Source organism: Oryctolagus cuniculus, chromosome 14 (assembly GCF_964237555.1).
Source record: "Oryctolagus cuniculus chromosome 14, mOryCun1.1, whole genome shotgun sequence".
In the NCBI taxonomy this organism is placed as follows: domain Eukaryota; kingdom Metazoa; phylum Chordata; class Mammalia; order Lagomorpha; family Leporidae; genus Oryctolagus; species Oryctolagus cuniculus.
Window position 1 is genome coordinate 62,626,485 of NC_091445.1, and position 21,170 is coordinate 62,647,654.

Sequence of the window (21,170 nt, forward strand, 5' to 3'; positions counted from 1 at the left end):
TCTAGCACATGGCAGAGCCTCAGTATTTTGCAGCCAGTATCTTGTTTTCAAATTAAAATTCAAAGTTCTCATAATTTGCAAAGTTTAAATTTCTAAATGTTTGTGGAAATCAGACATGGTAATTCCAGTTGTTATTCTCATCTATTTAACCTTGGTTACAGGGAGATACGTGGCTGTAGTACACTTTATAAAGGTGACAATGTAACACACTTCTTCAGATGAATGGCTCAAGTTGTAACTTCCATGAAGTAAGTATTACATAATGGCCTTCACAAATTCTTCCTACCTGTGGCCCCAGTGAACACAGTTCAATAACGCGGTAGCAGAAAGTATAGGGAAATAACAAAGATGAAGACCAGTACCAGGAGAAGCAGTGTTCTGGCCACTGCAAAGGCTGACAGCTGAATCAGCAGAAGGAAATACACAGGTTTTCTGATGAGAACGATTTTCTGTTACTGAAAATTCAGCTTCTGAAATCTTGTCACTCTGATCTTCCCCATCCACATGAGTCAGGACATGCACTAATTCAGAACACATATTACAATTAAAAGAATACACTAGCCAAAAAAATCACATGAAAACAATTTATAATACTTCCACTGGCATCTCAGATATATCAGAAGTTTGTATCAATATTCTGATAAATTTTTACTGTATAATGAATTAATTTAATATGAAACAAAATTCTTCCATAGTAATAAAAAACAATTTAAAAGGCATAGAAACCATACCAGAAGAATAGGATAGAACATCAAAAGAACAGATAGATTTGGAAAAAAAGTACAGAAGCTTTATATATTAAAAATGTGGTCATCAAAACTAAAATCATGAGGAATGGGTGAAAGACTAAGAGGACAGCAGAAAAGAGAACTGGCACACTAGGAAGACAGGTCCAAGATATCTGTGAGAACCCCAAGGGGATAAGAGAGGAAATTATGGAGAGTGGGTCAAAGAGATAAGGAACAGAGTGAGTTCTAACAAACCTACAAAGGACGGTTTGAGGAAAGAACAAAGAACAGGGTGGACACAACACTGCCGAACATACCACGTGAAAAGTTCCCCATGTTAAACCATTAACCGAAGAGTCATTACTACCTCAATGGAAGATAAAGACCTAGACATATTGTTTCAAAACAGCAAAATAAATTTAAAATGAGAAATCTTATGAATTCAGAGATAAAAGGACATGCAATTAGACTGACCGCACATGGTGGATACTTAGTGACCAGAAATCTGGCTCAGTGACAAAGATGCCAGTTAAGACACCCACATCCCAAATTGGGGGTGTCCGGGCTAATACCCGCCTCCACTCCTGACTCCAGCTTCCTGCTGATGTGGATCCTGGGAGACACTAGTGATGGCTCAAGTAATTGGATTCTCACCAGCCATATGAGAGATCTGGATTGAGTTCCTAGTTCCTGGTGCTGGCCCCTAGTCCAAGGCCACTGGGGGCACTTGGGAGGTGAACCAGAAGTTCTGTCTCTGCTTCAAAATTTTTTTTAAAAAAAGAGAAAGAAATGGCAGAAGATAGCTTCAAAATGGTGACGGAAAGCAATGATTATCCTGGAATTCTATATTCAGTTATAAGCTATCACTCAAAAATTATAGTACAATCAAAGTTATTTTCAAAGACGAGAAATTTACCACTCACAGACTACATGAAAAAAATAAAGAAAATGAATATTTTTTTTTGATTTTTTTTTTTTTTGACAGGCAGAGTGGACAGTGAGAGAGAAAGAGACAGAGAGAAAGGTCTTCCTTTGCCGTTGGTTCACCTCCAATGGCCGCCGCGGCCGGCGCGCTGCGGCCAGCGCACCGCGCTGATCCGATGGCAGGAGCCAGGAGCCAGGTGCTTTTCCTGGTCTCCCATGGGGTGCAGGGCCCAAGCACCTGGGCCATCCTCCACTGCACTCCCGGGCCACAGCAGAGAGCTGGCCTGGAAGAGGGGCAACCGGGACAGAATCCAGCGCCCTGACCAGGACTAGAACCCGGTGTGCCGGCGCCGCTAGGCAGAGGATTAGCCTAGTGAGCCGCGGCGCCGGCCAAGAAAATGAATATTTTAAGAAGTATCAGACAGGATGGTTTTTTGAGAACACTGAAAAAGCTGTCTTCTTTTGATCAGACTGAATAAGAGTGCAGGTATAAACAACTAAAGATACAGTAGAAGGGCCGGTGCTGTGGCTCAGTGGGTTAACGCCCTAGCCTGCAGCACTGGTATCCCATATGGATGCCAGTTCGAGTCCTGGCTACTCCATTTCCAATTCAGTTCCCTTCTGGTATGCCTCAGAAGGCAGTGGAGGATAGCCCAAAGCTTGGGCCTCTGCATTCACATGGGAGACCTAGGGGGAGCTCCTGGATCCTGGCTCCGGCCTGGCTCAGTCCTGGCTGCTGCAGCCATTTGGGTAGTGAACAAGAGAATTGGAGATTTTTGATTTTAAATATTTCTTAAAAAAAAAAGATACAGTAGAAATAAACAATATCACTCCAATCTCATCCTTTCAATAAAAAACAAAAAACTCTTGCCTGGCTTAACCAGAGCCTCCAGTGTCAGCTCACCTGACCACCTCAAACAGAGGCATAACCACAAGCCCTGTGCAGTCCTCAGCTGTGTGTAACCAGTGGCTCAGAATCCAAAGAAACTAAGATCCAGGCCACACTGCCCGCTTCTGGCGTCAAAGCTCGAGGAGGTTACTGGCTTCTCAGGGGTAAAAACGACCTTAAGGTGGGAGTCAATTACATTATTACAAAAATAACCCTAAACTAAAAATTGGGAGGCTGATGTCTTCAGTTCACTATTCCTGATTCTGGTATTCCAAGAAACAATGTTATTCTTTCTGATCAACCAAACAAGGCTCAGTCCCAGCCCCTGCCACACCCACAACAAACCTTCTTCAGAAATGCTGATGGTTTTTGAAGCTAATGGTTTTTCAATTTCAGAGCCAGGAGACAATTCCTCATGATCCACCTGTCCAAACTGCAGAAAACACACACACAACAAAACAACAGTTACAGATTTTATACACTGCTCGTATCAATATCACAAATAATTTTATATAAGTTTTAAACATTTGCATTAATGCAACAAATGAAAAAAATGAATTAAATCCACTCTGAGCTAAATGATAGAGATCAGTACAGAAGAAAATTTTATTTATTTGTTCCTTAACTGAATTAACCTTTTAAGAGGCTCAGGAGAAGTGATATATATATATTTTTAAAAGAATTTAAATTTTGGGGGGCCGGCACCATGTACAGTGGGTTAATCCTTCGCCTGCGGTGCCAGCATCCCATATAGGCGCTGGTTCGAGTCCTGGCTGCTCCTCTTCACATCCAGCTCTCTGCTATGGCCTGGGAAAGCAGAAGATGGCCCAAGTGCTTGGGCCTATGCACCCACATGGAGGACCAGGAAGAAGCTCCTGGCTCCGGATCGGCGCAGCTCCGGCTATTGCGGCCATTTGGGGAGTGAAGCAACAGATGGAAGACCTTTCTCTGTTTCTCTCTCTCACTGTCTATAACTCTACTTCTCAAATAAACAAACAGAATCTTTAAAAAATAAATTTTTTAAAAGATTTATTTATTTATTTGAAAGAGTTACACAGAAAGAGAAGGAGAGGCAGAGAGATAGAGAGAGAGAGAGAGATCGTCCATCCACTGGTTCACACCGCAATGGCTGGAGCTGCACTGATCCGAAGCCAGGAGCTTCCTCTGGGTGTCCCATGTGGGTGCAGGGGCCCAAGCACTTGGGCCATCTTCTACTGCTTTCCCAGGCCACAGCAGAGAGCTGGATCGGAACTAGAGCAGCCCATATGGGATGCCGGCACTGCAGGCAGCGGCTTTACCCGCTACACCTTTCCTTCTATGTAACTCTTATGTTCAAATAAATAAATAAATCTTTAAACAAAAAAATACCTTTCATTATAAAGAAAATTAAAATATATTATTTCAAAAAAATAAATATTAATTCAGAAAAAAAAAGAGAGGCTCAGAAAAACAGTAATATATAATTTGAGAACACGAAGGAACTTTGACTACCATCTCAGCAAAGGCATTTAAAAGATGAGGGGGCCGGCGCCGTGGCTCAATAGGCTAATCCTCCACCTTGCGGCGCTGGCACACTGGGTTCTAGTCCCCGTCGGGGCGCCAGATTCTGTCCCGGTCGCTCCTCTTCCTGTCCAGCCCTCTGCTGTGGCCCGGGAGTGCAGTGGAGGATGGCCCAGGTCCTTGGGCCCTGCACCCACATGGGAGACCAGGAGAAGCACCTGGCTCCTGCCATAGGATCAGTGTGGTGCGCCGGCCACAGTGTGCCGGCCACGGTGGCCATTGGAGGGTGAACCAATGGCAAAAGGAAGACCTTTCTCTCTCTCTGTCTCTCTCTCACTGTTCACTCTGCCTGTCAAAAAAAAAAAAAAAAAAAAAAAAAAAGATGAGGGAACACGGCCCTGGGGAGATTCAGTGACTTGCTTAATTGTAGAACACAGATTTCCACCCAAGTCTTCAGGCTCCTGTTTGAGTTCTAGCTACTCCACTTCCTATCCAGCTTCCTGTAATGCACCTGGAAAAGCAACGGAAGATGGCCCCAGTGCTTGGGCCCCTGCTACCCAGGTGGGAGACCCAGATGGAAATCCAGGCTCCTGGCTTCAGCCTGGCCCAGCCCCGGCAGCTGCAACCTTTTAGGGAGTAAACCAGCAGACTACTCTGTGTCTCTGCCTCTCTCTGTAACTCTGCCTTTCAAACAGAGTTAATAAATCTCTTCCTTTCAAACTGTCTTCCAAACTTGTGTTACAATTATTACTAAACATTCTAGTAGCAAATCTTGCAGTGTATATATAGTTGTACTGCTGTTACAATCAAAACCAGGAGAACAAAGGCAGTCGTTAAGCAAACATTAACCCAGTACCTGCCATGGGCAGCACAAGGCTTAGCACCCACCTTCCAGTCTCAAAGGCATGGGCTGATAGGGAAGCTCTCCCTCAATTGTTAGGAACTTTTCAGAAATGGCAGCCCCTATGCCTCCTCCACAGATTCAGCAGGGCTGGCCTGTACATTACCAGAAGAGCTAGCAGGGTGATCATGACACAACTGTGCAATGTCTAACGCAGCAGATCCGTGAGAGCTCTGTCGCTCCCCCTCTTCGTGGAGGAACGACACTGGACCCTGCGCTGTTCTTTCGTCTGCTCGGCCCTCCCCGGGTTTGCTGCTGGTTCTTCCCGGGTTGGCTACTATCCCTTCCACCTCCGTGGAAGGGCAGTTCCCCCTGCCACATTCCCCACTTCCGCAGGGGAGCGGCACACCGCCGGCCGGCTTTCTCGGGGGCTGCACAGGTGTTCCTTCAGATGTTCCCCCTAGATGTTCCCGGTGCATGCCGTCTCTCTCCTCCTTTATAGTCCTCCTCCGCCAATCCTAACTCGGCTGCCCACACGCCGAGTACGCTGCTCTCCAATCAGGAGCAAGTCCTACAGTTTATTGGTTGAACTGGAGGCAGCTGTGTAAAAGCTGTTTTCTTCTCTCCCAGCGCCATATTGTGGGAGAGCAGATGCATAGAATAAGTCTTAATTCCAGTAACTCAGTCTAGTCCGGTTTGCTCCCCACAAGCTCCTTCTTCAAACGCCTCCACTGGCCAGCTTTCTCCTGGATCTCTTACAACCCTGGGCTGTTCTCAGGCCTGCATGTTGAATCCTCATCCTTAATAAAAAGGAGTGTGCCTGGAATCTCTCCTGTGCCACCGTCTGCTCTCTCCTACGATCTGAACTCTCCTAACTAGTGATTCCACCATCTGAACCTCCAGCCCACACCTAACTTCTCAGCTCCAGGAGCATATATCCAATACCTACAATCTCACAGCACCTCATGTTTCACATGTGCGTCCCTCCCCAAACTCATGCGTACATAAACACACACGAGCGCTTCCTCTACCTGAGTTTAGAAAGTGGCCCCAGCGTGCACCCAGACTGGGACCTGGACACACTGCGAATCTGTTCTCTTCTTCACGTGCCTTAGCCGATAGCTAACTCCTGATAGCTTCTCCCTCTAGGGAAGGTTTACCTGTATCACTATTGCATACCTTAGGTGTTTGGGATCCACTGAAAACTTACCAGTGGACCTCACATAAAACTAGTAGCACAGGGATCATTTGTAAAGCTTGTTAATAATAAAGATTCCTGAGCTCTATCCCAGACTTACTTAAAGATCAGAATCTCAGGGAACCAGGGCCCAGGAGTTTGCATTTATAACAAGTTTCAAAGATGATTCTAATGAGCAGCAAGGTCTGGAACCCCAGTGATAACAACTGGCCCCCCTGTTCCCGGTCTTAGCCTTTCCAATCTACCCTCCACACTATGCCAGCAAGTGTGATCACATCACTTTACTGCCGAAAGCTCTGTAGTGATCCCCACTGCCTGCTTGCAGGATGAAATCCCAGCCACTGGACACGGCCAACAATGCTTCTTATCTATCTCCCACCTTTGTCTACTGCTACAGTCGCAGAGCCAGATCCACCAGCCTCTACCTCCAGGTAATGCTGAGACACTCCCCAACACCTCCCACCGTGTGGCATCTTTCTGCTTTTTCTCACAGCAGGCCAGGCGCACCTCGGTATCCTCACCTGCTTCATGTTTTCTTTGTGTACAGATTCAATACCTTCTGTTAGATTCCAAGCTCCCCAGAGTAAGTAGGTACTCTGCCTTACTAGACTTTCCATCCCCAGAACTTAGTAGCAGGCCTAGCATGTAGTAGATACTCAATAAATGTTGAAGTGAATGAATGCAAGGGTGAGCAAGCCAGAATCAAGATTAGAATTGGAAATAAATGAAGCCTCTGGCTTTAGCTGTGCTTACTGAACTAGCTTAGAAAGGGGAGGAAAAGGTTTTATGAAGGACATTCCATAGACTACTTTGACAGCTAACATTCATTTTGATATGATAGTTCTAAGCCCGAGTTAAAAAATAAAATCAAAAGCCGGCGCCGCGGCTCACTAGGCTAATCCTCTGCCTAGCGGCGCCGGCACACCGGGTTCTAGTCCCAGTCGGGGCGCTGGATTCTGTCCCGGTTGCCCCTCTTCCAGGCCAGCTCTCTGCTGTGGCCAGGGAATGCAGTGGAGGATGGCCCAAGTGCTTGGGCCCTGCACCCCATGGGAGACCAGGAGAAGCACCTGGCTCCTGGCTCCTGCCATCGGATCAGCGCGGTGCGCCGGCCGCGGCGGCCATTGGAGGTGAACCAACGGCAAAGGAAGACCTTTCTCTCTGTCTCTCTCTCTCACTGTCCACTCTGCCTGTCAAAAAAATAAATAAATAAAATAATAAAAATAAAAAAAAGATTAAAAAAAAATAAATAAAATCAAAATAACCAAAAAAAACATAATAATATTAGTCCTAGATAATATTATAGAAAGCCTCTAAGGAACTGATTACTATCCTCCTACATGAAGTATTTCAGAGAAACTGTGAAGAATTCAAAAGATAAGGATAAAAACATTTGTGAAGTTATAAAAATCTTTCAGGGGCAGGTGTTTAGCCTAGTGGTTCAGATGCCTGTGTCCAGTATCAGAAGGTCTGGGTTCAGTTCCTGGCTTCAGCTCATAACTGCAGCTTCCAACTAGCACAGAGCCTGGCAGGCAGTAGGTGATGGCTCCAGTAGTCGGGTCTCTGCCTGGATTGAGCTTCCCAGTTCCTGGCTTTGACCCGTCCTAGTCCGGCCCAAGCCAGACCCAGCTGCCATGGGTATCTGGCTAGTACACAAGCACATGGGAGCTCTTTCAAACAAAGTTTCAAACCCTTTGAACATAAATAAAAAGTAAGCATCTTTCAGAAGAAAACAATTTATAAGCCAGGATTCTTTGAAATCACATTCTGGTTTTATAATTCCTGCATTTCTTTCTTCTTCGTTTTTTTTTTTTTTTTTTTTCCCCTTAATATTTATTTATTTACTTGAGAGGCAGAGCCACAGACAAAGCAAGGAAGAGACAGAAAGAGAGGTCTTCCATCTGCTGGCTCACTCCCCAGATGGCAGCAATGGCTAGAGCTGAGCAGATCTGAAGCCAGGAGCTTCTTCTAAGTCTCCCACATGGTGCAGGGGCCCAAGCACTTGGACCATCTTCTACTGCTTTCCCAGGCCATCAGCAGGGATTTGGATTTGGAAGTGGAGCAGCCAGGATTCAAACTGGCACCCAAACGGGATGTTGACACCACACGTGGATGCTTAATCTACTACGTCACAGCACTGGCCCCAATTCATGTATACCTTTTCTGGTATGAAGCACAGGCTCAATTCTTAGAAGCTTAAGGGAGTGTGGTTCTCAACCAGATGTGACTTTGGCCCCCTAGGACATTTAGCAATGTCTGGAGACATTTCTGATGGGGTAGGGGAGCCACTGGCATTTGGTAAAAACAAGGGATGATACCAAATATCCTACATTGCACGGGACACTTCTGCAACAAATAATTATCTGGCCCAAACGTGAACAGAGCTGAGGTTGAGAAACTCTAGCTTGTAGAAACCAAATCTCCAATTATTTAAAAAACCAAGGGGCCAGTGCTGTGGCATAGCAGGTAAAAGCACCACCTGCTGTGCCGGCATCCCATATAGGCAGCAGTTCAAGTCCCAGCTGCTCCACTTCTGATCCAGCTCTCTGCTATGGCCTGGGAAAGTAGTAGAAGATGGCCCAAGTCCTTGGGCCCCTGTGCCCGCATGGGAGACCCAGAGGAAGCTCCTGGCTCCTGGCTTGGGATCAGTATAGCTCTAGCCTCTGTAACCATCTGAGTGAACCAGCAGATGGAAGATTCTCTCATTCTCTTTTTCTCTCTTTCTCTCTGCCCCCCCACCTCTCTGTAACTCTGCCTTTCAACTAAAGCTTAAAAAAAAAAAGAAAAGAAAAGAAAAAAAAAAAGAAAAATCAAGTGCCTACAGTTGTACTACACTATAAATGTTTAACAACTCAGTAAAGAACAGAAAAATGAAGAGACTCTACCTTGTTACTAGGCAGGTTCAGCATTTCAGGGCTGGGGAAATCCTGCTCTATGCTTCCAGCGATGTTCTGCACTGCTAGCAGCTGTCGGTCAATCTCCTGCAGCTTAGAGGTGAGATGTTCCAGGCGGCAAGCGGCGGGGCCTGGAGCAGGGCGAGGTGCAGAGACGTCCTGCAGGAGTCTCCCCAGCAGATAATCTTCCGTAGAGTCTGACTCCGTGCTCTGTTCTTTGAATTGGAACTCTGGTTTGGGCAGATCTAAATGTCAACAGAAGATCACAAATGATTGAGGGGATAGGCACTAGCACTGCTTGGGGTGCCCACATCCCATATCGGAGAGCCTGGGGTTGAATCCAGCCTCTATTTCCAATTTCATCTTTCTGTTAATGCACACTTTGGGAAGCAGCTGATAGCTCCAGTAAATGGGTCCCTGTCATCCACACAGCAGATCAAGATTAAAGTTCCTGTCTCCCAGGTTTCCTCCTGGCCCAGCCTGGGCTGCTATGGACATTTGAAGAGTGAACCACTGTTTCTCTCTCTGACTCTTCCTTTCAAATAAAATTACATGGGGCTGGTGCTGTGGCGTAGTAGATAAAGCCACCGCCTGCAGTGCCAGCATCCCATACGGGCACCGGTTCAAGTCCCGGCTGCTTCACTTCCAATCCAGCTCTCTGCTGTGGCCTGGAAAAGCAGTGGAAGATGGCCCAAGTGCTTGGGCCCCTGTACCTGTATGGGAGACCAGAAAGAAGCTCCTGGCTCCTGGCTTCAGATCAGCATAGCTTCGGCCATTGCAGCCAATTGGGGAGTGAACCAGCAGATGAAGACCTTTCTCTCTCTCTGCCTCTCCTCTCTCTTTGTAACTCTTTCAAGTAAATAAGTAAATCTTTAAAAAAATAAAATACATAAAAAATTTTTAAACCCAAAAATGCAATACGGTTCCTTTTCTGCCCCTAAGCCCTTCAGAGCATCTCCAATGCCTTTACCTTAAAGTCCAAATGCCTTAGCATGACAAAAAAGGCACAGGCACACATAATCTTTCCAGTCTTCCACTCCAGCTTCACCTTGTGCCACTTCATTTAGCAAACACTTTATCTGACTCCAAACATACTCAACTTTAATTTTCTCAAATTCAGTAGACTCCATCAAATCTGAGTCATCACACAATCTCTTCTCTCAGTCCAAATGCCCTTTCTCTCTCTAAATCATACTTGCCTTTAAGGTTTCACCTAGGTATCTGTCCCATTTCAACTTTCCAAAGTTGGCTGGTATAAAGGGAAACCAATGAGATACTTCAGTAGCCACAGATACTTGGTTAGATGTACATTTTAACAATCCTATCAGACTGAATCCCACAGACACACAAGAGAAAATCAGGTAAAGTTAATTTATTTGTTAAAAAAAAAAAAAAAGCCCAAAAGCAATTCACTGACAGAGGCAGCATGGAAATTCAAGTATATCAATTTAAGTCTAAAAGCCAAGTCTTCCACTTTACTACACATTTTTCCAGCCTGAAAGACCACTGGCTCATTTCCCTCCACCACTGTGGACTCTGGCAGCCCCAGAACAGGTCGGAGAAAATCAAAGTTTCAAAACCTGAAACACTGCACCTAGGAGTCAGAGTTATAGTGCAGCAGGTTAAGCTGCTGCCTATAATGCCAGCATCCTATATAAGCACCAATTTGGAGTCCCAGCTGCTCCACTTCCAATTCAGCTCCCTGATATGCCCCTGGAAATGCAGTAAACCATGGCTTAAGGACTTAGGCTCCTGCCAGCCAGGCTGGAGACCCATATGAAGCACCAGGCTCCTGGCTTTGGCTTGGCCCACTCCTAGCCATAGCAGCCATTTAGGGAGTGAACCAGCAGATGTTAAGATGTCTCTCCTCTACCTCCCTTCTCTGTTAACTCTGCCTTTCAAATAAAATACATAAAACTTGGGGGCTAGTGCTTTGGCACAGCATGGTAAGCCACTGTATGCAGTGCCAGTATCCCTTATGGGCACTGGTTCAAGTGCTGGCTGCTCCACTTCCAATCCAGCTCCCTACTAATGCAAATGGGAAAGCAACGAAAGATAGCACACATCCTTGGGCCCCTGTACCCTTGTGGGAGACCTGGAGGAAGCTCCAGACTCCTGGCTTCAGCCTGGCCCAGTCCTGGCTATTGCAGCCATCTGGGGCATGAACCAGTGGATGGAAGAACTCTCTTTCTCCTCTCTCTCTAACTTTTCCAATAAATAAATCTTTAAAAATAAACATAAATAAATCTTCAAAAACAAACCAAACCAAACCTTGGCATGTGGTTTGTAATACATGTGCTCGAATACGTCCCAAGTTAGGAGCTCCCCCCACCCATTTCTTCCTTGCTCCTCCTATCTCCTGAGTATCCGTCGGCTACTGGCAAGGACCAGGCATTACCAGATTCTGTACCAAGAATCTCACAATCACAAAGCAGGCTTCACGCTGCCCAACAGCTGTGGAACCCAGTAAAGACATCAGTTCTTTGTTGCAGTAAGTCTGACTACATGCTGGATTAATTACTACAGGGTATAGTAACTTAGGGTCGGTGAGAAGTATTCTTACTAAATCTTAGAAAAATTTATCACAATGCAACCTAATTTATTATAACACTGAATATTTTACTGGAAAAGCATTGCTGGTTACCATACCTGTTTATTTTCAACGTGCCAATTTAGAGTTTTCTTTGTAAATATGAGAATTCCCATTTTAGAAAATGTTTATTTTTACTTTATATGAAAGGCAAAGAGGGATAGACAAAGACAGAGACAGAGATTTTCCACGCACTGGTTCACTCCCAAATTGCCCCTAACAGTCAGAGCTGAGCCAGGCCAAAGCCAGGAGCCCAGAACTCAGTATAGGACTTCCATATGTGAGACAGGGACTTAACTACTTAAACTTAATCTGCTGCCTCCCAGGGTCTGCATCAGCAGGAATTTGCATCAGAAACAAAGGAGCTGAGACTCAAATCCAGGCACTGCACTACGGATGCAGATGTCTCAAATGGCACCCTAAGCACTGTGCAAAAACACTGGCTCTGGAGTTCCTTGTTAACATCAAGACACCAATGAACTCTTACAGAACACGTGAGAAAAAAAAATATGCAGACATAGATCTGTGGCCTCCTTACAAAACATCCATGAGTACAAGCTTTGCAGTTATTTCTATCCTGTATTACCTGCCCACTCTCCTTGGCAAAGGACTAGCCTTTCTCTCATTTCTTTTACAGTGGTCAGTACTTATCTCTTTTTATTTTCTAAAGATTGATTTCTATACGTGAAAGGCAGAGTGATAGAAACAGACGGAGGGGAAGATAAAGGGGAGGGAAATAGAAAGTGCGCAACCCTCCCTCAGCTGGTGAAGCCCAAAGCGCCATCTGGGTCTACAGCACAGGTGGCAGGGGCCAAGACACTTCAGCCATCCTCTTTGGCCCTCCTAGGCACATCAGCGGGGAGCCAGATTGGAAGCAGAACAGCCAAAACTTGAACTAGCACTCTGATCCTGGCATTGCTGGTGGCAGCTTGGCTCACCATGACACAACGCTGACCAGTGCTTATTTATAATATGATAGTAATTCAGGGGACAGGGAGGGTTATCTTGGCCATTCACCTCTATCCTGCAGCCTGACTGGTGGCACAGGTGAGCAAACTTCAGGCTTCTCCACTTCTGAAATGTCTGCTCTCCAACCTTTTCCTTCCAGACAGGCTAGAGTCCCTTTAGCAGGTTTAGGTAAATCCACAGCAGAACTGGCACAGTCTATCAAGAATATGAAAGGCATAAAAAGATTCTAAATAAGGTAATTAGAAGATTAACAGAACATTGATCATCGTGAACATAAACATCCAAAATGACAGTGGGAATACAGATGCAAGCAGAGTAACAATGCTGTATTAAAGAATTTTTCAAAAGCTACTTATTTAAAACGGAGGAAAAAAATTATTACCTTGACTGTTAAACTTGTGTGGGGGAACAGAATTAGTAACTGAAGCAGCAAGATAATGTAACTCTGCAGATGATGGGGCTTCCCTGTGGTCGCTCTGCGCTCTGCTACCACTGTCAGGGGGAGACTCTTCCACAACAGGTGATTCCTGGAGATCATCAGCTTGAATGTCAATCACCTTTATGTAAGAGTGGCCAGTCTGAGTCAAGACACGTAGTAATAAAAAAAAAAAAAAGATTACATTCCTTTTCTTCCACATGGCTACTCCACAAAATAAGGTTTAATTCTTCATTCTTATTAATAACAAGGTAAGAAAAGCTTGTATGTGGCCTAACTTAGTGAAAGCTATGGAAGTACATTATTAGTCTTAGTTTCCTAAATTTTGGGAACATAATAGTGCTTTGACCTTTCCTACAAAGCTACATATATAACATGTTTTTAGCCTCATTTCACCTATTCAGTCGAATGATGTCAGGATGATCACTACACATTTTAGCATAAAACTAGACTGATTTCTGAATAAAACACAAACCAAACTCGTTACCGTATGAAGTGCTGAAGGTGACAAAGCTGTCTCTGGTATTTCTGTGGAACGTCTGAGGTTTAGACATACATCTGGAACCAACTGCTGAGGAACTTTCGAAGGCTGATGTTCTAGAAATTAAAGAAACAAAAATAAAGAATGTAAAATATGTCTGTAAATAGCTCAAAATAATTAACTACACCAAATTAACATCAAACTGTGTAAAATATATTTCTGGGAAATCTAAGTAGAAGCTTCATATTTACAAATAAAGCAAATTCTATTCTATTCTAAGGGCAATTTATTCTCTAGAGTACTTCATAATTCAACATAGTCTGTTGCTTTTCTCATTTTTGTTTTTTTATCCATGGTTTCTGGCTCATAACTTTCTTCCCCAAGGTGGGTCACAGGAACTTTTTTCTTCCCTGCCTCTCTCTGATCTACACCCTCTGATAGATAAGACCCTCTTACTTCAAATTAGATCATGTCCCATACTCTGGAAAAACAAACACTACACAAAGGGTCCAGGAGGTGGCTGAAACAGACACGCCTTGCTGGTTTTCCCCGCCTAGTCTATCAGCATCATGCTTATGCAACGAAGTCTCCATATAAAACTCAGTAGGACAGGGGCTGGTGGTACGGCGCCACCTGTGATGCTGCCCATTAGAGTCCAAGAGTCCAAGCTGATCTGCTTCCAATCCAGCTCCCTACTGATGCACCCAGGACAGCAGTGGAAGATGGCCTACGTACATGGGAGACCCAGATGGAGTTCCCAGCTCCTGGAGTCAGCCTATCCCAGCCCCAGCCATTGTGGCCAGCTGGGGAATAAACCAGTGAATGGAAGATCTCTCTCTGTCTCTCTCCCTGTCACTCTGCCTTTCAAATAAATCTTTAAAACCAAACCAAACCAAACGGACAGGGTTCCAAGAGCTGACACGCGGCAGCTCCTGCAGCACAGCACCTAGAGAGGCATGGAACTCTGCTTTCCTTCCCTCCTACTTGCCCTCTGCAGCTCTTCATTCGTACCCTTTGAAATATCCTTTACAATAAACTGGTAAGCCTATGCTATGTGTTTCACCTGAGGTTTGCGACTGGCATCTGAAGTAGGGGGCATTCTTGGGGCCCAACCCCTCAATCTGTGGGATCTGACCCTATTTCCAAATAGTATGAAAACTGAATTCGATCAGCATTCTCCAGCTGCTGTCCAATGATGCAAAATTGGTGGTCTGATATGTGGAAGACACCTCACATGTCTATCAGGTGTCAGAAGTGATCTGTGTTGTCAGAGTACAGGAGGAGAGGTGATTTTATTTTCTTACTTATCACACTTAGGTGAATGACTCACCAGAATAAATTACCCAATAACATCAAAAAATACTGTAATTTCCTGTTTCCATGATAGATACACTGAATCATGTCTTTCTACTTTTCCCACTAAACCCAGATCTTAAGAAATTAACATATTACCAATTGTTTAAAATTTTAAGTTTCCCATTTGCTGGGGTAACAGCTTTACTGAGTGAGTTATAATTCATACTCTTCAAAAGGGTACTCTCAGGCATTTGGAACAGTTAAGAAGCCAGCTGCACCCATATTAAACTGCCCAGCTCTGAGTCACGGTTCTGTCCCAATGCCAGCTTCCAGCTAATGCATACCTTGTAAGTCGGCATCTGATGGTTCAAATGGTTGGGTCCCCGCCACCCTGTATTGGGTTCCTACGTCCTAGCTTTGGCCTGGGCTAGCTCCAGCAGCTGCAGGCGTTTGGGGAGTGAACCAGTGAATTAAAGGTCTATCTCTTTCAAATTAAAAAAAACTTTTTAAAAAATATTCAGGGGCCGGTGTTGTGGTGTAAAGCTGCCACCTGCAGGGCCAGCATCCCGTATGAGCGCTGGCTGAAGACCCAGCTGCTCTACTTCTGATGCAGCTCCCTGCTAATGTGCCTGGAAAAGCAATGGAAGATGGCCCAAGTGCTTGGGCCTCTGCACACATATCAGGGACCACGATGAAGCTCCTGGCTCCTGGCTTTGGCTTGGCCCAGGCCCCGCTGTTGTGGCCATTTGGGGATGAACCAGCAGATGGAAGATCTATCTCTCTGCCTCTCTTTCTCTCTGTAATTCTGCCTTTCAAATAAATAATTAAAAAAAAAAAAAAACAGAAATATTCAGTGGTTTTTAGAATATTCAGAGTCTATAGCTGAATTCTGCTTTTTAAAGTTCAACTATTTCGGCCGGCACCGCGGCTCACTAGGCTAATCCTCCGCCTAGCGGCGCCGGCACACTGGGTTCTAGTCCCGGTCGAGGCGCCGGATTCTGTCCTGGTTGCCCCTCTTCCAGGCCAGCTCTCTGCTGTGGCCAGAGAGTGCAGTGGAGGATGGCCCAGGTGCTTGGGCCCTGCACCCCATGGGAGACCAGGAAAAGCACCTGGCTCCTGGCTCCTGCCATCGGATCAGCGCGGTGCACCGGCCGCAGCGCGCCGGCTGCGGCGGCCATTGGAGGGTGAACCAACGGCAAAGGAAGACCTTTCTCTGTCTCTCTCTCTCACTGTCCACTCTGCCTGTCAAAAAAAAATAAAAAAATAAAAATAAAAAATAAAAATAAAGTTCAACTATTTCACAAAAGGGGGCAGGTATTTAGCACAGTGGTTAAAACGCAAGTCTGTGTCCCACATTTTACAGTGCTTTCATGCCAAGGTCCAACTTCTGACCCGTTTCCTGCTAAGGTAGATTTCTCATGGGTGATGGTGACTCTTAACATGGCATTCTGCACACATAATATTTACAAGTCACTGTTCTCAGAAAAAAAAAGAAACAAATCATACCTGGAGAGGAAGAAATGATTTGTTGATTTTTTCCACATTCAGAAACAGCTAGTTGAGAAGTAGCTTCCTTGTCTTGTAATAAATTAGGAACTTTGAGGCCATAAGAAAAAACACAGGAAGAATTTTGAAAACACAAGGAATATAAAATATATGAATACAGATAATCATATGATTTGCACAAATGGTGGCAGAACTGTGGACTGACAACAATTTGATTTTAAAATAAAATAAAATCAGATGTTCCTTCTACTTACATGCTGGGCCTTTTACCTGAATGAGTAACAAACACCTACTACCAAGCAGCTGGCCAGCTTTAGGAGACAAGCCAGCACTAAGGCAAAGACCCTCCAAGGCTTGCTCAAAGACATGCCCAGATAAAAACACTTGCATGTTTTATTCATTTACACTAAAAACATCTTACACATGTTCAACCTCATTCAGAAAAAAAGAAAACACAAATTAAAATAATACTTTTTGACCTACCAGATTGGCAAAGTAAAAAAAAAAAAAAAAAAAAAAAAAAAAACCTAAATCAATGACAAACAAAGGCTCTTAGGCAAGAAGATATTTCCCAAAGAATTATTTATAGGAGAAAAAACTGGAAACTGCTGAATGCAGTTTAATACAAGGGTGCTTCAAAATGTCCACAAAAAATGGAACAAAAAAGATAAGTTTATCTTTGTGCCAAAAAAATTTGAAATCCAAGAATCAAAAAGTTCTTTGGAAATGCACACTATGAAAAAACTATGCATGGATTTCAAAAATTTTTAGCAAGAAAATAAACTTATCTTTTCATTACATTTTTTCCAAACTTTTTGAGGTATCCTTTTACTTTATGACACAGCTGAAAAAAAGGAATATGCTTACAAAGTTCTTTTTTGATGACACAGGGAAATACTCAATGTAAGGAGAAACCAAAGTGAAATGAGAAGAGTACAAAATAAAAGCACTTCCTGTTACTCAAACTTAATCCACTCCTAGAACTGTGCTGGAAAGTTTTCAAGCAGCGAGACATTATTACATTATTTCAATGGGGAACAAAGGTGTCCCAGAGCATCTAATTTTCCCAGATATCTTTACATAACTCTAAACACCTAAATAACAACATATCAAGGAAACCTACATACTGTACAGCATTTTAAACATCACTTCTTCAATAACATCCAGTTAATTCACTAGTAATATGCAATAACAGTGAACATACCACATACAAATCACCTTCAACACTGCAGCAAGTTTGCATGATGTTGTAAGTATACTAACATGAAGTAACTCAAGGAAGTTCCAAAGTTTGTGGAAAATTGAATTAAATTGAAGTTTATTTTGGTGCAAAACCATGTGTATCCATTTATATGGGTATGTTAAAGAGTAACATATACTCTAGGAGCTGGCACTGTGGCACAACAGGGTAACCCATGGCCTGTCATGCCAGCATCCCATATGAGATGGGATGTTCGATCCTAGCTGCTCCACTTCTGATCCAAGCCCCTGGAATGTACCTGGGAAAGCAGCAGAAGATGGCCCAAATGCATGGGACCTTGCCACCAATGTGGGAGACTCAGAAGGAATGCCAGGCTCCCAGCTTCTGCCTGGACTAGCCCCTGCTGTTGCAGTCATTTGGGCAATGAACCAGCAGTAGATGGAAGATCTCTGTCTCTCCCTCTCTCTGTGACTCTTTTTTTTTTTTCCTCTTTCACTTTTTTTTTTAAAGCTTTTACTTAATAAATGTAAATTTCATAGGTACAGTTTTTGGTCTCTGTTACACTTTCAAATAAATAAACTGAATATTAAAGAGAGAAAGAAATTATAAAGGAGAATGTTCAAAGGACCTGGACAAAAACAAACATGGGGACTTACGTGGGTTAGATTCTCAGGAGAAAACTACAGAAGAGAGCAATACCTAGACAATGAGGGTTCAGATAGTAAAGGAGGAACTTATGGTATATATTTTATCAAACTGTCATTGGCTGGGGACAGTGCTGTGGTGCAGTGGACGAAGCCACCACTGCAACACTGGCATCCCTTATCGGTGCCAGATGGGCACTGGTTCCCAGCTGCTCCAATTCCAGTTCAGCTTCCTGCTACCACACCTGGGAAAGCAGTGGAAGATGGCCCAGTCCTTAGGTCCCTGCACTCACATGGGAGACTCAGATTAAGTTCCTGGCTTCCGCCTGGCCCAGCGTCGGCTGTTGCGGCCATTTGGGGAGTGAACCAGAGGATGGAAGATCTCTCTCTCTCCCTCCCTCTCTGTAACTATACTTTTCAAATAAAATTTTTTAAAGACCTATTTATTTATTTGAGCAGGAGAGTTACAGACAGAGAGATGGAAAGACAGAGAGGTCTTCCATCCACTGGTTCACTCTCCACAAGGTCACAGAGGCCAGAATAGGGCTAATCTGAAGCCAGGAGCCAGAAGCTTCTTCTGGGTCTCCCACTTGGGTTCAGGGGCTTAAGCATTTGGGTCATCTTATCCTGCTTTTGCAGGCCAGAGCTGGACCTGAGGGGAGCTGGATTGGAAGAGGAGCAGTCAAGACATGAATCTGTGCCCAGATGGGATGCCGGCACCACAGGCAGAGAGTGGCTTAACCTACTATACCATAGTGCTAGCCCCTCAAGTAAATAAATCTTAAACAAAAAGTCCTAGCTATGCTGCTTTCAATCCAACTTCCTGCTAATGTGCCTGAGAAGGCAGATGTTCACCCAAGTGCTTGGGTCTCTGCCACCACATAAGAGATGAAGATGGAGTTTCTGGCTACTGGCTTCAGCATGGCCCAACCCTGGCTATTGCAGGCATTCGGGAAGCAAACTAGCACACACTCTCTGTGTCTCTCCCTCTTTCTGACACTCTGCCTTTCAATACATCTTTTTAAAAATGTTATTGCCAGGAATGGCGCTATGGCACAGCAGGGTAACAACCTGGCCTGAAGTGTCGGCATCCCATACGGACGCAGGTTTGAGATCTGGCTTCTCCATTTCTGATCCAGCTCTCTACTACGGCCTCAGAAGGCAGTAAAAGACGGCCCAAGTTCTTGGGCCCCTGCATCTGCATGGGAGACCTGGAAGAAGCTCCTGGCTCCTGGCTTCGGATTGGCGCAGCTCCAGCCGTTGCGGCCAATTGGGGAGTGAACCATAGGATGGAAGACCTCTCTCTCTTCTCTCTCTCTCTCTCTTTCTGTGTAACTGTGACTTTCAAATAAATAAGTAAATCTCTAAAAAAAAAAATGTTATTGCCAGGGCCAGCGCTGTGGTGCAGCGGGTTAACGCCCTGGCCTGAAGCGCCGGCATCCAATATAGGCGCCAGTTCGAGACCCAGCTGCTCCACTTCTGATCCAGCTGGCCTGGGAGAGCAGTGGAGGATGGCCCGGGTCCTTGGGCCCCTGCACCCGCATGGAAGACCCAGAGGAAGCTCCTGGCTCCTGGCTTCAGATCAACACAGCTCTTGCTGTTGCAGCCAGCTGGGGAGTGAACCATTGGATGGAATACCTCTCTCTCTCTCTCTGCCTCTCCTCTGTGTAACTCTTTCAAATAAATAAATAAATCTTAAAAAAAAAAAGTTATTGCCAAAGGGTATGGTTACAGCTAATCCAGTTAATCTTCATCTTCTTCATAGTCTGTTATATCATCCAAATTTTCAATAATGAATATAAATTATTTTTAAAATAATATCAATAGTGGCTGGCGCCGTGGCTCAATAGGCTAATCCTCCGCCTAGCGGTGCTGGCACACCGGGTTCTAGTCCCGGTCGGGGCGCCGGATTCTGTCCTGGTTGCCCCTCTTCCAGGCCAGTGCTCTGCTGTGGCCAGGGAGTGCAGTGGAGGATGGCCCAGGTGCTTGGGCCCTGCACCCACATGGGAGACCAGGACAAGCACCTGGCTCCTGCCATCGGATCAGCGCGATGCGCTGGCCGCGGTGGCCATTGGAGGGTGAACCAACGGCAAAGGAAGACCTTTCTCTCTCTGTCTCTCTCTCTCCCTGTCCACTCTGCCTGTCAAAAATAAAAAAAAAAAAATTAAAAAAAAATCAATAGTCTTTTACAATAAGATAATATTAGAGTTAAAAAACAGACACAATTCTGTACAGTTAAACCATTTGCTAAAAGTCTGAAGAAAAAAAAAGATAACTATGAAATAACCAGCAAAGCACTATTCAAGATCCTACTTATAACGGTTACTTGAATGAGGAACCTGTCAGGCAACATTCCAGATGCTGGATCCTCCAACACTTCCTATCTGTTCTCCTTTCGGTCATAGGACTTGCTCCTCCCATCCTGCACCTGTTATATTCCTCTTCCAGCTCCATCTTGACTAGCCCCAGCTCCAGGCCTCTCAACCTTACACAAGGAATTCCAGTCAACATAATTGAATGGCATAAAATACCTGATTCAAAGCATTATTTCTACTGACCTAGGTTGCTATTCATGTCTGTTTTGAATAAATATCTTTACTACCTTTTACTTACGCTATCATAAATTCAGTTTGTACAGTATATACCTGGGTTGGGCAGAAGAACCTGTGACAAATGATTAAAAGTTCCTTTTAAGTCACTGCCTTAAAGACAAAGACTAGATCTATTAAATATGTCACAATATATGGGTTTTTCAAAAGGGAGCACTTTACCTGGGTCTGTATTTGTACTTGCATCGTGACTTCCTATAGCTTTCTTTCTTACAGAAGCCATGAAATGCAGTCCAGCTGAAGTAGTAACATCATCTTGCAGCATTTCTTAAATACAACAAAACATTAGAAGAGATCACTGAGAAGCCAACAGACCAGAAGCACAGTACCTAACTCAAGAGAGGCGAGGCAGGGCCGGCACTGTGGCACAGCAGGTTAAAGCCCTGGCATCCCATATGGACACCAGTTTGTGTTCTGGCTGCTCCACTTCTGATCCAGCTCCCCGCTGATGTGCCTGGGAAAGCAAC

At 44.6% G+C, this 21,170-nt stretch overlaps 1 protein-coding gene across 7 annotated transcripts in view; it reads right to left on the reverse strand.

Annotated features, from left to right (window-relative positions):
• Positions 1-21,170, reverse strand: part of CPLANE1 (ciliogenesis and planar polarity effector complex subunit 1) — a 133,848-nt gene that overhangs the window by 29,554 nt on the left and 83,124 nt on the right. For 5 of the 7 annotated variants that reach the window (XM_051853812.2, XM_070056644.1, XM_051853810.2 and 2 more), the window contains exons 38-45: positions 20,866-20,970; positions 16,250-16,339; positions 13,454-13,563; positions 12,913-13,108; positions 12,579-12,725; positions 8,963-9,216; positions 2,887-2,974; positions 363-521 (exon numbers count right to left, since the gene is read on the reverse strand). In XM_051853812.2, coding sequence (XP_051709772.2) covers positions 363-521; positions 2,887-2,974; positions 8,963-9,216; positions 12,579-12,725; positions 12,913-13,108; positions 13,454-13,563; positions 16,250-16,339; positions 20,866-20,970 — 1,149 coding nt within the window. The remainder of the gene's footprint in view (positions 1-362; positions 522-2,886; positions 2,975-8,962; positions 9,217-12,578; positions 12,726-12,912; positions 13,109-13,453; positions 13,564-16,249; positions 16,340-20,865; positions 20,971-21,170) is intronic. The other 2 variants (XM_070056646.1, XM_051853813.2) reach the window with 2 other exon arrangements.